This window comes from Scomber scombrus, chromosome 4, assembly GCF_963691925.1.
Source record: "Scomber scombrus chromosome 4, fScoSco1.1, whole genome shotgun sequence".
Taxonomy (NCBI): domain Eukaryota; kingdom Metazoa; phylum Chordata; class Actinopteri; order Scombriformes; family Scombridae; genus Scomber; species Scomber scombrus.
The window spans coordinates 26,949,552-26,966,289 of NC_084973.1; the positions used below are offsets into that span (position 1 = coordinate 26,949,552).

General features: G+C 41.3%; 1 protein-coding gene across 2 annotated transcripts in view; it reads right to left on the minus strand.

The window, feature by feature from the left end:
- LOC133979760 (neurogenic locus notch homolog protein 1-like) overlaps window positions 1-13,937 on the minus strand; it is a 48,334-nt gene extending 34,397 nt beyond the window's left edge. For both annotated transcript variants that reach the window (XM_062418364.1, XM_062418363.1), the window contains exons 1-2: window positions 13,724-13,937; window positions 12,830-12,911 (exon numbers count right to left, since the gene is read on the minus strand). In XM_062418364.1, the coding sequence (XP_062274348.1) occupies window positions 12,830-12,911; window positions 13,724-13,781 (140 nt within the window). In that variant the 5' untranslated portion in view covers window positions 13,782-13,937. The remainder of the gene's footprint in view (window positions 1-12,829; window positions 12,912-13,723) is intronic.
- Between the last annotated feature and the right edge of the window lie 2,801 nt (window positions 13,938-16,738).

Consider the following 16,738-nt stretch of genomic DNA (forward strand, 5'->3'; position numbering starts at 1 on the left):
ATAAAAACCCACTATCCACAAGATATATTGATCCACTAATAAATGTCCATTCTTTATTTATTGTCTTTGTTTTATAACCGGCATCACAAAGAGTCGGACCAGTCAAAGGGAATCCCAAACAGTATTTCTACCAATCCAATCTTTTTCAAGTCAGTAAGACAACACCCAGGCCTTGTGAGGGTCATCCCTTTGTCTGCTACTATAAATCAGCTGCTTGGGGGAATAGCTTTACCCCATACTACAAACTACTATCCATGTCTTTTAAAAGAGGGTCCTGCAATGCTGGGGTTTTTTTTTTTTTTTTTTTTACAACACAGCAACACAGCTATGAGAAACCATGCTTTAAACGGGACATTCGTCTTTCTACTGTCACTCCACTCGAACAATGTCTTTCAGGCTATAAAACACACTGTTCTGAACTAAGGGAGGAGATGTGATGTTTCTCACAGGTTGTGTCTGAGTCATAAATGCTGCTTGGACCCAAGCAAACAAGTTCCCATAGACAGAGAGAGAGAGAGAGAGAGAGAGAGAGAGAGAGAGAGAGAGAGAGAGAGAGAGAGAGAGAGAGAGAGAGAGAGAGAGAGAGAGAGAGAGAGGAGGAAGAGAGAGAGAGGGAGTGCTCCTGCAGATCACAGGGACACATTCACACATTTACAATTACAATGAGAGGACTTGAAGGGTGTCCCCTGAGGATATGCACGGCTCAACAAAGAGGCCACACACACATACCTACACAGTGTGCAGTCTTTTACACACACACACACACACACACACACACACACACACACAGGAAGATTACGCATGAACACTGTGCATGGGACTTTGTAAGTTTATGTTCACTTTTGCACGCATATTCACACACAAGGTGATGGTCAAATAAACAATCCCACAGCTCAATCTAGTCACACTGGAAAATTACTACATTTTACATCACAATTTATGTATTTGGAAGACACTTTTGTCCAAATCTTTTTGTACAATTGAGGTACAGTGCCTAACAGGTGACTAACAGGGGACATTCATTTGGGAGACAGATAGATAGAGAAGGGTGGAGAAAGTATGATCAAAAGAGAGAAAGAGGATATTAAACAATTACAGTATTATTTTAACAACCATTTAATAAACTACTCATTTAAGTAATTTATCAACTATAAAATGATAAATACTTAGTGGTTCTAACTTCTTTAACTTGTGAGAATTTGCAGATTTTTTCAAGTAATTTGAAGACATCACTTTAGGTTCTGAAACACTGTGATGGGCAAATTTCTGAAATTTTTCAACCGAATGATCAAATGATCGACTAAACAACAGTAGAAAGATTAATTGATTAAATAAATGAATCATAAGTCTCACAGCTTGGGCTTTTCAATACAATACTACATTTTCAACACTGTGCTGGTACGAAACCTAAGTCTCAGTATAGTGAAAAGATGCTTTTTCACAGAATGTTTTTCTACTAAACTTTTAACAAAAGAAGCCAAACCTCTGAAACATGACTTAACACAAGCAGTCACAGAAGGATTTTGCCTAAATATACAATACAATCTAAAACTGACAAATGTTTTAGATCAATTAATATCTGATTCAGATACAGATTCAGAACAGTTTTTACGCTGTACTACAGACACCATCAGTGTCAAAAAAGTATAAAAGTCTGAGAACAAAACCAACCACCTCAGATGTGCTTCATTAGACCCTGCCTACTGCCACATTCCCATATTCATCACCTTCAGAGATTCAATACTGTTGTCAACAACAGTGGGTGGCCAGGGAGGCCTGGTCAGTACAAAAACAAAGCATCTACTCAATAGAATCAGGGGAAGAGAGCGAAAAAATCTACGGTATTTGGAATTCCTGTTCCTAATCTGTATTTTCCAAAAGTTGAGACACAAGAAAAAGCAGCCGTAGTGGCAGCCTTCAGCAGCTCTCAGAGCTGAAATGTGCTCACTTCGACCCTTTTGTCAGCACTCATTCATCCTGAGGACAAGGCGGCATCTATACCACGGTTTTTGAGCTGCAAGCCAACATTATGGAAACTTCAAAGCACCGTGCCACCACCTCAATGCTTGTTATTCTTCCCTCCCCAGAGCGGATTTGCTCCAGTATCAGACAAGGGATGGGAAGAGGATGAAACGGAAGAGACTGTGGCGCAACCTCAGTCAAGAAACATGATAGATTTCTGAAAAGGGAATTCCTGCAAAGAGGAAAATTACACAGGAAAAGTCTAGAAAATCAAACTTCTTAGGTTTTGTTGCTTTTTTTGCACAAGTTTGACAAACAAAAGTTGACTTTGACTGCTTTTGTGTTTCACTCTCACGCAAAAACAATATTGTGCATAAAAACATCCTGCCGACATCAAAGCGGCCTTCCCACGACATAAAAACCCGCTGTCACACTCAAATACCTGACCAAAGCCAGCGAGTCTATTAGCCCTGAGGGGCTGGCAGGACCATGTCCCCAAACATTCCCAGGGGGTCCAATGTGTGTATGTGTGTGTGTAGGTGGGGGCTGAGCTGTGGCCCCTCTGTAGGGACAGGCGTGTGTTTAGACAGGGTCTCCCTCTCAGGGGATTAGGCAGCCTTAGGACTGTGGCAAGGAAAAGAAAACATCACATGCTAGGCTGCCCGCTGCATAAACAGTAGTAGCGAGTGGTGGCATGTCACCATGTCGGCAACAGAGAAACGTACCTTGGCTGAGTGTCATTTAGCTCGAGATCATTGTTGCGTTTATGGTCAAACAAGGAGTCGTGGCAAAAGGCAGAAAGCAAATCGGTTCCATGCCAGAAAATCTCAGGGGTCAAACAGCGTTCTTCCACAGTAACACATAATAAACACAGTAGGCGTTCTCTCAAAGGAGACATCGAGCCAAAGTCCTGATGGAAAAGTTTGGAGTCTTAGTATGCTGGTGTATCATTTTAAAATGAATATATTTAGTTTTTGGAGTTTTGATTGGATGAAAACAGAAATTTATGGAAGTCATCTCAGTGTGAGTCTAGCTTGTTCTGGATGAAGCACTCAGTACTCTTTAGGAAACAATATTTCACTATTGAAGGGGAAATCCACCAATTTTATACATCAGAGTCAGTTTAAAGGTGTTGGAGAGTATGAATGCAAATGACTACAAGTTTGAAAATGAAAAATATCTGCAGTTAAAAACAAGTGAGGGTGCCAAACCTCTGCAGCCAGCTCCTCATCTCTGCCTGAGGCTGGCAGCTCCAGGCTACATGAGCCACAACTAGCCACAACACCTGAATCTCAGACCAAACTGTCTGCAGATAAGCTGCATTGTGGGTAATGTAGGTGCCAGGTTTTGACAAGGAAGAATGTGTGTAATATAAAAAAGTACTGCTGCATCTATTCTTATCATTTTTAAGGAAGTGGTTATTGATACAAATTCAAAGTGGAGGAACGTTTCTGCTTGCAGGTGATTCACCAATCCTTTCAGTGGCTTAGGTTAAAAAGGCAGTGAAAATGTCCCATTTAATGGCACCAAGATGCCCGACGTGATGGTAAAAAATATCTTATTTGTGGTCTACAAGAGGTCCCCGCAACAGTACAAACTACTATCGGCAGGGAAAAACATTCCTGGGGACTACTGGCATGGAATCCCGCTCCATGTCAATAGTCGGGGGTAAAAAAGGCATAATTTATGGAGTTTAGTGCCGCAACTAACAATAATTTTCATTATTGGTTAATGATGAGGCTGATTTTCTTGATTAATTTATTGTTTGGTCTTTAAAAGTAATAAAATAAAATAAAGTGATAAAATGTCTTCACAGAGTGCAACACGTCTTGGTCCACTTTCAGATTTTAACTGGTAAAACAGTTTTATCAGCATCACATCAGCACTTCATGTGGTGTAGCTGGAAATTCTTCTACATCCATAGCCAGCCCCATCGGCAGACAGTTGAATGTGTGTGTGTGTGTGTGTGTGTGTGTGGTAAAGGGAATGGGGTTCAGTGGAGAGAAACAGCAGATCTGGCTGCTAGAAGGCCAGTCCTGTTAAGCCTCAGTGGTGGCGGGTGCTGAGGTCGTGAGGCGCCACATGAGCTCGCTGGAAAAAGGCCGCAGGGAGCAGGTGCGCATGTTAATGAGGAGACAGCAGCTGCTGGCCCGGCACATTCACCCCCTCCTCCCCCGTATCCACTAACCCTCCACTCTACCTCCTTCCTCTCCATGGCACCCCATCCTACTACTGTCCTCAAGCCCAGACAGAGGCAAGGGCCACACACTGCAAAAAATGAGCTTCTTACCTCATGAATTAGTCATTTTGAGGGTTATTTTTTAATCTGAATACAATTGAATAAATCTGTGGTGGAGAGAGCTGGAGAAAAGTTTTTAAAGTTTTCCTCTAACAAAGAAGAAGGGAGAAATATCTGCAAAGAAACATTAAATAAAATCACATATAAAAGTCAATAAAAGTGATTAAAATGATGAATATATTTCAAGAATCAAGTTGACTGGTCATTTTTCATTCTCAACACTACATGAAAGGGCATCTTGAGAGCCCCAAACCCCCTCCCCCTCCTCCTCTCACTACTTAGCAGTGAAATGAAGAGTGAGAGAGGAAGAAAAAAAAAAGAGACGGCGAGAGAGAGAGCGAAGGATGAGTGGGCCCATTGTTTTTCCTCCCCATTCAGAGTTGACCACAGGCTGGGCGTATTCAGCTGTTATACCTCCTCTTTCCTCTCCTTCCCCTCCTCTTTCGCTCCCTCCGTCACCCCAAAAATATATATTCTTCTGAATCTTATTTTCATTACATAATGCTCTTCCCTGAGATCTCTCCTTTTTTTCTCATTATTGGCTTTTCTTCCTCTGTTCAAAGCTGTATGGTTGCTGGCATCCGCTCGCTCCCCTCTGTGCACCTTCTTTCCCTCCAAACCCCCTCACCCCCTCGCCCCCTTCTCCTGAACCCCCATTTCTTTTCATAAGGCCTGGCTAGATTTGTAAGACACCACATTAGGATTTATAAGTCTCAAATGACGTCTGCTTACTCCCCCCAAAACTTTCTTCCAAGTTACTTACAAGCTGCTTTTAAGTGGTCTGCAATGTTTGAGGCAAAAGAAAAGCTTCAAAAAATATCCAAAACACACACACACACACACAGACACACACACACACAAGCAGCGGGACAAACAAAAGAGTCTGAAAGAAAAGAAACTGGAACTGGTTTGGTTGGGTTTTTTAGTGGGGAGAAACAGATAGAAAGGGGTCGCCAGTTCAGAAGGAATTTTGGTGTTTACTTCTAAGAGCCTCCTGTCCTGATTCTTAACCCGAGAAACCTTACAAAAAAATAAAAAAAGGCTCGCTGGCAGCCTCACTTTATGGTTCCATGAAAAAACTCGCACCAGCTTTGAAAACCGGCATCTGGCCTTCCTCGCCCTCGCAAAAAAACAGCCCAGCGTCTCGCACCAAGGCCTAATAAACAAACAGAAAGCGCTCCTGCACCCTCACCTCAGTGCACGTGGACACACTATCCAAACACACTCCGGCTGAGGTGCTAGCAGTAAGTCAACTGTAGCACACGCTAGGCAAAGAATGCTAACAGTTTGCTCTTTAACTTGGCGAGAGCCCGTCAAATACAGGCTCAGCACAAAGTAGCTTTTACAGGCATCAAGCTTAACTGCCTCAATGAGAGCTTGCACGTATAAAATAGGGGGGTAAGACAAAAGATAGTCAACGACTCTTTTATGGAGTCTTGGCTGTGTTCTGAACAAACATTGCAAAGCAGCTGCTTCAACAAGTGAAATCTGCTGGCCTGGCGAGTGGGATAATCTCAACAGCAGCAGGTAAACTGGGCTGCTGGAAAGGTAAATAAAGAAGACATGAAAAGAGGGACACAAATCAGAAGCTGAGCAAATATCAGGTGTTTGGAGGGAGGTATCGTATAACTCCAGGACAGCAGTGGAATTATCTCTTTGGTAAGGCCGATACTGTTATTATCTTTTCTGTCATCCCTGCCCGGTAGCCCATATTGTTCTCCTCTGCGCTCACTTCTGCGCCGTCTCTTCTTCAATTGCCGGCGCAGTAGCCCGTGGCAACAGGTCTGCAACACTGATGGGATGCATAACAGGGCCGGGCGGCGGCTCGAGCCTATAGCAGATGTTGTGGTGACATCCGACCCTTGGCCAGGCGTCACTTTAAAGGGGCTTTCCTCAGTGTCGGGCCAATCTGCCATCTGCCATCTTTCTGAGGTCACACACAGATGGGGACAGAGGCTTTGAGCGAGATATTTAGGCTGCACATGTGCACTGTATACAAATAAAAATCTGGAGAAAATACACAGATTTTTTGACGCTGTGCTGCCCCCTCTCTGTATCCCTTTTAAGAAGCTTAGTGAATTAGGTTGTGCACTTATTCAATTATTATGCCGTGTAAAGCTCTGTGGGAGACAGAATCGGTGTCTGGTTCCATTTCTGTAAATGGCATAATTAGACAAATATTCTTTTTTTTTTGTAGATTTCAACAGAAAACAATAGGTAACCCATGTGTTGGCTGTTAGTTAAATGTAAAAATCCAGTTTAACAATAACTTGGATGATATTTTTGTAGTTTTGATTATGATTTCTATTTTTTATGACATGTAATGACATGTCCTCGTTAAAGTTTTCACTGGGATCTGGAAACACATCAACATTACTCCATCAAAGTGTTGCCCCATCAAAACAAGACAGATTAACCAATTAATTCGGAGGCAAAACAGAATGCACCCTAGATATCTTAATAATCACTCATTGCACAGGAAAACTGAGCACACACAACTACAGTAGGTACAGTGGGTCAAAACTGTAAAAAAGAGTTGGTTTGTAAACTGATTTATAACCATTCGCCTTCATTTTCTTTTCCAAAGAAGTCTAACTATAATAAGTGTTTGTGTTTCTTGCCCTGTTACACTTGAGCAATGTTTTTCTCTCAGGAATAAACTTGGTGAGTAAAATGTTATCATTACTGACAGGGATGAAGACCAACAGCTGTAATGAACTGGAATTATCCTTTTAAGAGTAATCTATGTGTCATGAGTCTCCTCCTCTGACAAAGGACTGCTATCCAGAAGTCAAACTGTGTTAGTGGAGCATGTTTGTACCTCTGGCCTACCCCCCACCCCCTTTCCTCTCTTATCCCTCCTGCCTCCCCACCAGCATTCTCATTTCCTGGCTGTTTGGTTCTGTGCCTGTGCTAAGTCTCCTTTAGTCTTGTCTGATCTGTTTTAAAAGCATTGCCCAAATGGAGCTTCTCTCTTCTACTCTCCTCTTCCTTTTCACTTCCCTCCCTTTTTTTTTTTTTTGCACTCTCTTGTATTTTTCCCATCAGCATACAGTGGGTTACCACAGTGACAACTCTGCTACCACTGGCGGAGAAAACCAACACTAAAATGCACACTTCAATCAAGCTTCAATCCACACAAAATTTAGTCAATTCAAATAAAAATAGCTCTTTTACAAACACCAAACTTGGCACGAAAAAAAAAAAGGGTTGTTGTTTGTTGTGGAACTGAAACCAAAGTTACCATCAAATCCCCGCTAGCTACACAAATTACAGGGGAAACGCTGCCCCTTCTTTCCCTCCTCCTTACATCCATCCCTCTTTTCCTTCCTCTCTAATCGTACAGGAGAGCTGACCTGGCCAGCCCACATCTGGCAGCCTTCATTAGAGACCCTGTTTATTTGGGGAGCATTATGGACACAGCCCATGGGAAAGAGCCTGCTCCCTCTGGGACCAGTACAACATTCAATGTGTGTGTGTGTGTGTGTGTGTGTGTGTGTGTGTGTGTGTGTGTGTGTGTGTGTGTGTGTGTGTGTGTGTGTGTGTGTGTGTGTGTGTGTGTGTGTGTGTGTGTGTGTGTCTTGAGAGTCATAGCAGCTCTAATGACTGTTGCCACTGCCTACTTTACAAGGCTGGGAACCACTTAAAGGCTTTACGGTTGTCTGAAGGTGTAGCCGACAGTGCAACTGGACCCTCAGGTTGTTACTGTACACGATGACATGCCATGCGTGGACTCTGGATAAGTGTTGGAGCTCTTAACCCTTGAGGAAACTGTCATTTTTTCCCATCTTGTGTAACATATACCGTGATTGGTATCAGTTTTACAATCTGCTTTGCTCTTTAACTGCACTAACCGCTCTGTTTCACTACAAAAGCAAAACACTCTATTCTGCCAGATATCCTGTGAGCGAAGGCAGTGAGAGTGACTGAAAGGCAAAAGCACACCTGGCAGACAAAGTCAATCTGTTTCTGTGTGCAGCTGAATGGGCAAAACCACAAGTAATCATGGGTATTATGGAGCATGCTGCTGTGTGGGTGAGTGCACGTCCTTCTTAGTTGTTATACTATCACCCACAGACAGGTGGTCTGGCTAAAAGAAAAAAAAAAGAAATGAGGAAGTGTGGTTTGGAGTATGCCCAGTGTCTTTGTCTCACACACACATACACATACACACACATACACACACATACACACACACACACTGATTGTCAGTCCTCTCAGAGCCTGCGATCAAAGTTTGTGTGATTTGTCTTGGCATATGCCAACCAGGCAGGCTCAAATATCACTAATCCTCCACACTGAGGTTCCCCACCACCAAGTCGCTTCAATCAGCCAGAACACCCTGCTGATCAGCCCTCTCACCAGCCAGACTCTTGCCAAAGGGAACCCAACACCGGCGGCAGCGGCCATATAAAAGCCTCGCGCTGTGTGTTTCTCGTTGTGCGATGATATGATCAGATACGGCACCTTTTCTTCCCTCTGGCTACTCTGAGGCTGTTTCCTGAGTCTGAATGGAGGTGTAGAGGAGGGATGAGGGGAGGAGCGGGGAGTTGGGGGGGTGTAGTGTGTGTGGGGAAGGTTAAGATAGACTCATCTGACCGGAGCAAACAGAGGTGCCATTGAAGAATCCCCAGAAACGGAGAGACAAGGGCTCACTTTCATTGATGTGGACGTATACTGTAGCAGTCGCTGCACATACCAGCAAAGAAGTAATGGCTGTGCTTTTTATCCGAGGCCACGTTCACACAAATGCAGAAAAAAATGTTAAAATTCTGATTATCTATTGAAAGTTGTCACATTTTTACACCTGAAATGTCTGCTCTCCACTCTGAAATCCATTTACAGACTGAAATATTTCAACACCTCATATCAATAATCTATATTCAACCAATACATGAAGGCGAAGTATTGACACTCAATACTTTGTGTCAACATATTGAAAGGTGGCACTGAATGTTCGATCAGGTTCTTTGCAACTACCTAAAATCTCAATCAATCTTTTTTTTTCCTATGAAAGGCCAGAAAATAGTGAAATTTAAAACTGCAACGATTACACGATTAATCGATTAGTCAACTGACAGGAAATTAATCAGCCACTATTTTGATAATTGATCGCTGTTTTAAGTTTTTTCCATCAAACCAGCAGCATTTGCTTAAAAACAAACTAAGACAATTGGTATTTTATCAAAATAGGTGCCTATTAATTTCCTGTTGAGAAGCCAATGATTAATCAACAAATTGTTGCAGCTTGATTCTTTTATCGAATTGATTTCCTGATTAAATTGATTGATTGATTGATTTTAACAAATCAGGATTTATTTCTCTTTTTCACTGTGTACTTTTGTCAGAAAAGGTCTCTTATAGCTGTTATATAGAAGTTTTAATAACTCAAAAAAGTGTTTTTGGAATCTGTATTGAAACTTGGAGATTGAAACAATCCTTGGCGATTGGCGCAGGTATCCAACCAAACTTCAAATGATATCCAGCCCTGTCATGTGTCATACATCAGTAATTGCAAAAAGGTTCACAGACAACAAACTCACAACTTATAATTTACCAATCTGGAGAGCATTTTATTCATGGAAAATTCCAACTTAGCATGCATACAAAAACAAAAGGGAGTTTATCAAAACCTCAGCGCAGCAGAACCAGAACCAGATCATTTATTAGTTCTGGGTTGCAGTCCGGCCTTATCCGTACAAACCTCATACTGCCAGGACCTAAATCCTAAAAACTCCTCTTCACACGACTTCCCCGCCATCAACAGGTTGTCAAAAAACTGTTGCATTTATTCATCACACCGACCAACTGACAATGAAGGTATGTGATCTCTCAGCGGCTTCCTTCCTCACTCGAGAGTCCGCCTGACATCTCTCATCTCTCTGGTCAGAGAGGAGCTCTGCTGTGAGCTACTTTGATTCTGGCCATTGTGCCACTGGAATCTGGGAGTTATTTTTCCTGGTCAGGATTGGCTCGGCCCTGTCACTGCTCTCTGTAACTGCCAAGCCTCTAAAGTAAATGAGAGGCCTCCTAGAAGCTCTTTGGAGATAAACTTAAGTCAGAATCTCACTGGGCCAGGCCAGATATGAGAAGAGATGGTATTTATGGTATGGCATGTCAAGTAGGCATCTCTGTCAGCCTATATAAATCTGAAGCATCCAGTGACACTTACTTATCCTCGACATAACACTTGAGTTCAAGAGCGGCTTCTTTTTGATTGAGGCAAACTCGTCATTCTGTAAAGAATCAAGTGAGGCTCAGGAAGAAAAAACACCTCTCTGCATGCTTTCATTAGGAAACACTAAAATACTGTCACACTTTACCCTTCAACAAGAGCCTTTTCATGATGAAAAATCTACATATTAACTATTTCCTACATTAGTCAAATAATGCACTTGCACTGTCAGACCTTTCTGCCACCTGCTTGCAATTATGTATTGCTGTTTATGTCCTGATGCTGCCGGCTATTCTGCTTTACGAGAGTTGCAGCACCGACTGCGTCAGTGCACTTGCTGTGGAAGTCATCGATCTTGGAGGATGTTTGCAGGAAGTCTGTGTAAAAGCATTGACGCTAGTAAACCTGGCTCAGGGTTTAGGGGCTGGAAAAAGAAACTAGAGTGGTTTGTTAACCTATTCATTTGGTAAACTGTGAGGATCAGTTTACTGGTAGATGCCTACTATACTAAATCTTGTAGAGTACTTAGGCTGTAAAAATAGTTGTGTAATGTCTTCTTCTATGTTTTTTTTAAGTCTGAGAATATAATCCTTGTCACGTCATCAGGGTTATCTTGGCTTGGTTTTAAGACTTCAATAGTTTACGAGAAACTTTGTGTTACAAACTGAGGGCATGGAGCTTAACGGACAAGGCAGGGTCTAAGGTCTAAGGGTCTAAGATCCTATTTTGCCTGTGTAGGATTCAGCCTTTTTTTAACCTGACTCATACTATGAACTGAAATTCAGGATTCTCAGTTCTCAGTTCTTCCTGCATTTGACTTTAACCATTCATATTAAACTCTGTGTTTCTCCCAAAGTGTCTAAACTTTAAGGAACTGTTACTTAATAGTTAAACCTTCAGTCATATAAGCCTATTTCTAACTTTTGAAACGTGCTCTATAAATAAAGTTATTATTATTATGTTATATTAAGTATAGCTCTTATATAACTATAGATTCACATGCTCAACTCACAACAACACTTATTAGTCCCACAAAGGTTTTCTTCCATATGGCTGAAAAAAGTTTTGCTCATAAAATTGGACCCGAATTAGAAAAACAAGAATAATTTCCACACATTATTCACCTTAAAGTTAACTTTAAGTTAGCTGCAGCACTGTAACATACACATACAGTATGGGCTACTAGGCCACTGTAGAAGGAACATTTGTGAAGATTTTGGAGAACTTATAATCACAAGTTCCCGAGCCCTCTGGTGGCACAGTGCTGACACACATTGACACACACACACACACTAATCCGTTTTTGCCCGCTTAAATCTTTCAAACTACGAGGATGGAGTGAGCGAGCCCCTCATGCCCATCTCCATGTTTAATTGGAGAAGTCTGAGAAGGGGGACAGTGAAGAGGGGCACAATGATGGCTTTGTGGCCCAGTGAGTAGGTAGAGAAGGTGGAGGGGGGTTGTGTGTGTGGAGAGGTTTTGAGGGGTGAATAACACAACGAGACCAAATTAAGATGTGGCAGGGGGCCAAGAGGACTGCCTGAGTCTTGCAGTCTCAAAGCAGTGACCCGGCCAGCCCAATCATCCGGCGGTCAGCGAGCTCTGCGACTGCTCCAGTAAGATGACACTGGCTGCCGCTGCTCATGCCAAGTTGGGGAAAAGAGCCAAGCGCAAAGTAGACTATTGTTATATTTTTTTAAAAGAGCTGCAGCTTATTGGTTTACATGTGAAGAGTAAAAAAAAACATCAAAATACAAAACTCCGAAACACTTAAAAGACAAAATGCTGAGATACATTTTTTAGCAGGTTAGAAAACATCTACCCTCTGCCATCTGTCCAAGGGAATGAGAGGGAGAGAGAGCACTGAGGGCCATTGAGGAGGGGACAAAATCCCAGGAGAGAGGAGGAGGAGGAGGAGGTGGGGGGGTTGGGGTGTTAGGGTAGTAGGAGGACAGGGTCTGAGGGTCTCTCTGGGAAGCCTCACCCAGATTAGTCACACAGAATTAATCGCAGCGGAGAACAATGGTTGCCGAGCTTCTGGCAACCCCAGCTGTCGCTCCGTGGAAGAAAAGAAAAACAAGATTTAGGCCTGCGAGAGTTTGGCTGCAGAGGGGAGAGTGTGGTGGCGCGCACACACACACACACACACACACATTTACACACACACACACACTCTCTCTCGCACAGTGACCCCTGTCCTCATCAATGTCCACTCACTTCTGTCTCCTCTCTGACCATTTGTCTCCCCAGAAATAGCAACACCAGAGTGAGTGCTTCACATGTCAACTAAAAAATCTGACTCAACTCAAACTCCACAATCACACTTTTTTTTCCCCCGAATCTACTCTGGAGGTATTCCTCACAATTTGTCAGTTAACAAGATTTCAACTTACTTGCACTCTCCATTCCCATCTGAAGTTGCTTCACACCTCCCCTGGTTCAAACACGACTCCGCTGGCGTGAAGCATCTTTGGCCTGTGAATGGATAGTTTTAATACACCTGCACTTTGCTAAAACAAAAACCTCAAAAAAACAAGAAAACTTTAAGAACCTTAAAGCAAGTCTATAATTATGTGGGTGGCAGTTATTACAATATGATTGATTGAGTGATTTCAGGTGATGACGCAAAACCACTTTCCAAATATTTGTGTTCTTCAGGGGCTTTATAAATGGCACAGGTATCACTCCAAAAATGTGAAATCTAGGTGTGACTCTTGCCACCTTGAAGTGCAGTTTGTGGGACTTCTACACTGGTTTGGCAGAGGCATGCTGCTCTGTGCAGCTGTCCCAAAAAATATGCCATTTGGAGAGTAACACAGCTTTGCAATAATATTTTTTAAAAAACCCACTACTCGCTATCCAAACTGAAAAGGCATGCGTTTACATACTAGTGAGAGAAAAAGTTGACTGTTTGTTGGACAAGTGCGCAACAGCTGCCTGAGCAAAGTTAAAAAAGCATGGACTGATACAGCTTGCAGCACAGGAGAGGAGTGATGTTTAGGATGTCAACAGGTGTATGAGTTCATATAAGTTAATGTAATTAATGTTAATTAGCAGTGAACTTCGGTAACCTGCAGGATGAGTGCAAAAAAAGGTGGGAAAATTGCTACACTTCAGTTGCGGTCCATCAGCTTACACACCAAACTGAATGCAACAAGTTCAAATTAAACTCTAACGCGCCTCTATGGAGGACATCAGTACATTTTATTACATTAAAAAAAAGACAATATAAAAAGCCCCCCGCCCCCCAAAAAAAGTGAAACCCCCCCTCAGCACCACTCACTCACCTCGTGTTAGTCCTATCAGCGACAATAAGAAAGTTAGTTTCGCAAAGAAAATATGCATTCCTTCTGGTTTAAAATGATTGTACAAATCCACGTGGGTTTTTCATAGATCCGATATGTGTCTTCCTTTTCGTCAGATAAAAAAAAACCCCAATTGAGTTCAGTTCATCATAGAGTAGATCCACAGAGAAAGTTAAGCAGCGTCTGTCTGTAAGAGCATGAGATGTTGTCACTTCAGTTCCCGAGTTGGAAATGACTTGGAGGACGCTTCTCTCCACATTGGCCGCTCCGCATGTAGGGGCGTTACTCACTCCTCCACAGACACAATCACACACCAGTTGGTCCCCAGACAGACACAAGCTGCACACAATTTGATGGAGAGATAGTATAGAAGTTTGTTTTTCTTTCTATTTCCTCAAATAGTAATTTGTTAATTAAACAAATCCCTAAAATTAGTCCAGGTTTGGGTATATGCCAATGTTTTTTTTTTAATTCTCCCAAGAGTCAGCTTCTTTATGTTTATTTTTTCTCCCAGACAGACACAAACAGCACACAATTTGATGGAGAGATAGTATCGAAGTTTGTTTTTCTTTCTATTTCCTCAGCTTAACAACTTTAAATTAGTCCAATTAATGCCAATGTCTCCACTATACACCCAAAAGTCCGTGTTAGCTTTTGTAAATGAGTAAATAAGACATTTTTGCTGCCAGACAGACACAAACAGCACACAATTTGATGGAGAGATAGTATAGAAGTTTTTTATATTTTCTATTTCCTCAACTTAACAAGTTAGTCCAATTAATGCAAATGTCTTCACTTATGCACCCAAAAGTCCGTTAGCTTCTTTAAGTTAGTAAATAAGATATTTCTGCTCCCCAGACACAAGCAGCACACAATTTGATGGAGATAGTATAGACGTTTGTTTTTGTTTCTATTTCCTCGAGTAGTAATTTGTTAATTAAACAAGTTTAAAATTAGTCCAGCTATGAGAATGTGCCAATGTTTTCATATGCACCAAAAAGTCAGTGTTAGCTTCTTTAAGTTCATAAATAAGACATGAGAAGTTAGTACATGAGACTTAAATGCTTCCCAGACAGACATAAGCAGCACACAGTTTGATGAAGAGATAGTAATAGAGATGTCCTCAAGTGGTAGCCTAAAGAGATAAGAGATAAGATAAGATATTCCTTTATTAGTCCCACAATGGGGAAATTTGCATCGTCACAGCAGCAAGTGGACAGTAAATAATTGAACAACTCTAAATGAGTCCAATTAATCCAAGTGTTTTCACTATACATCCATAAATCAGTGTAAGCTTATTTAAGTTAGTAAATAAGACATGAGAAGTTAGTAAATTAGATGTTGTTTTGGTTTTTTAAGCATTATTTACTTAATATAAAAGTTTGCTGGTTTAGGCCAGCTAGTAAAAATCTGACATTATGCTACTTGTATGGTACTTTTAGTTAAGGTTAGCAATGCTACAGTTAAAAAGGCTTAACTTCACGCTGAAAATGTTCGCCAATAAACGTCCCAACAAGTAACAAAACAACACATTTTTAAGTTTGAAGGTGTAAAAAGTTAGAGGAAATGATTTAGTAAGTATACCTTAAGTTAATTACATTTTTGAAGTGTCTATTAGAATATAACTGGATATATTGTTTTGCTATTTTAACCTAGTATTCATTAACCACTAATCAGTACTGATAACAGAACTATTAATTTTAAACAGTACTTCAATGTAATTACCTCAAGGAGACGTGAAAAAATGTTACATTATTCCCAAATGCCTACAGTTACTTAGTACCCAAACACAAATGTAGAAACCTTAAAAACCTTTGGCAACATCTGTAATCTTAAACAATAATTCACCAACAATCTAAATGTTGCTGTGTAACTGAATCCTTGTAATTTATTGGATGTTTTATCATGAAAAGAGTCACACTTCATACAGTATATTAGACAATAGAGATAAAGTATTAGCCAGATTCAGCTTTAGCCCTTTTCCTGCGCTCCTGCATGAGGGCATCACACCCTCATAAAGCCTGGGAACCAGCCTGTTAGCAGTTCAAATCTTCCACACTGATAAATAAATGCTGACAGCGACTCGTGCAAGTTTTCACTCAGCTGGTCTGCAGAGTCAGCATGAAGCAGGAGCAGATTCCCATCAGGTGGTTTGTGAACAGAGTCTGAGGGGCCTCACACAGGTAACTGCAGTCAAGATGCACAGATGAGATCGACTGATAACGTGTGTTTATGTGTAGTTTGATATTGTCACAGTGGAGGACATGAGGAATCTACACTCCTTTTTTTCCTGGGATTTACAGCAGTGTCCTAAATCAGATGTCCTATCCAACTTTATATGTTTGTGGTATGAGCATGAATGCAGCCATTATTATTTGTATGTCAGCTTTCACACAGGAAATGCTGCACAAAGTAACATGTGGGACATTGTTTACATTTCAGTTGATAATGAATGGATATTTGACATTGTGGAAAATTCAACCCAATGCACAACCTTTCCCTTTAATAGAGAAAACAGTTTAGTTTGACAGTTGTTGAACATGAAAACAGCAGCTGACAAAACAATATACACTTAAGGTTCACTTACATGCTCGTTCTGGAGCTTTCAGCAGGAACCGTTAGTGTCCAAATGTTATTTTGGGCATTTTTTTAAAGCAATGTAAATGAGAAGACATAAAAGTTTCAACAGCTACTTAACACATCAAACTTAACTGACTGATGATGACCAGGTGATGCTGTCAAAACGCTTTGAAGAACAACAAGTAAGTAGACCTTGAGTGGAAATTGTTTTGGCAACAACAGAGTTAATTGTCATTGCCTGGAGCAGCAAACAGTCCATCAATATTTTTTTTACATAACATCTGGAGCTGCAGTCTTTACAATGTCTACATAAGGTTTTCACTCCAACCTCTGACGTTTTTGGGGTTTTTTTGTGTCTTAAACTGTTTTAATTTGATGTGTTTTTCACTCTTGACAGAGTTGCTTAGAGTGTTTATT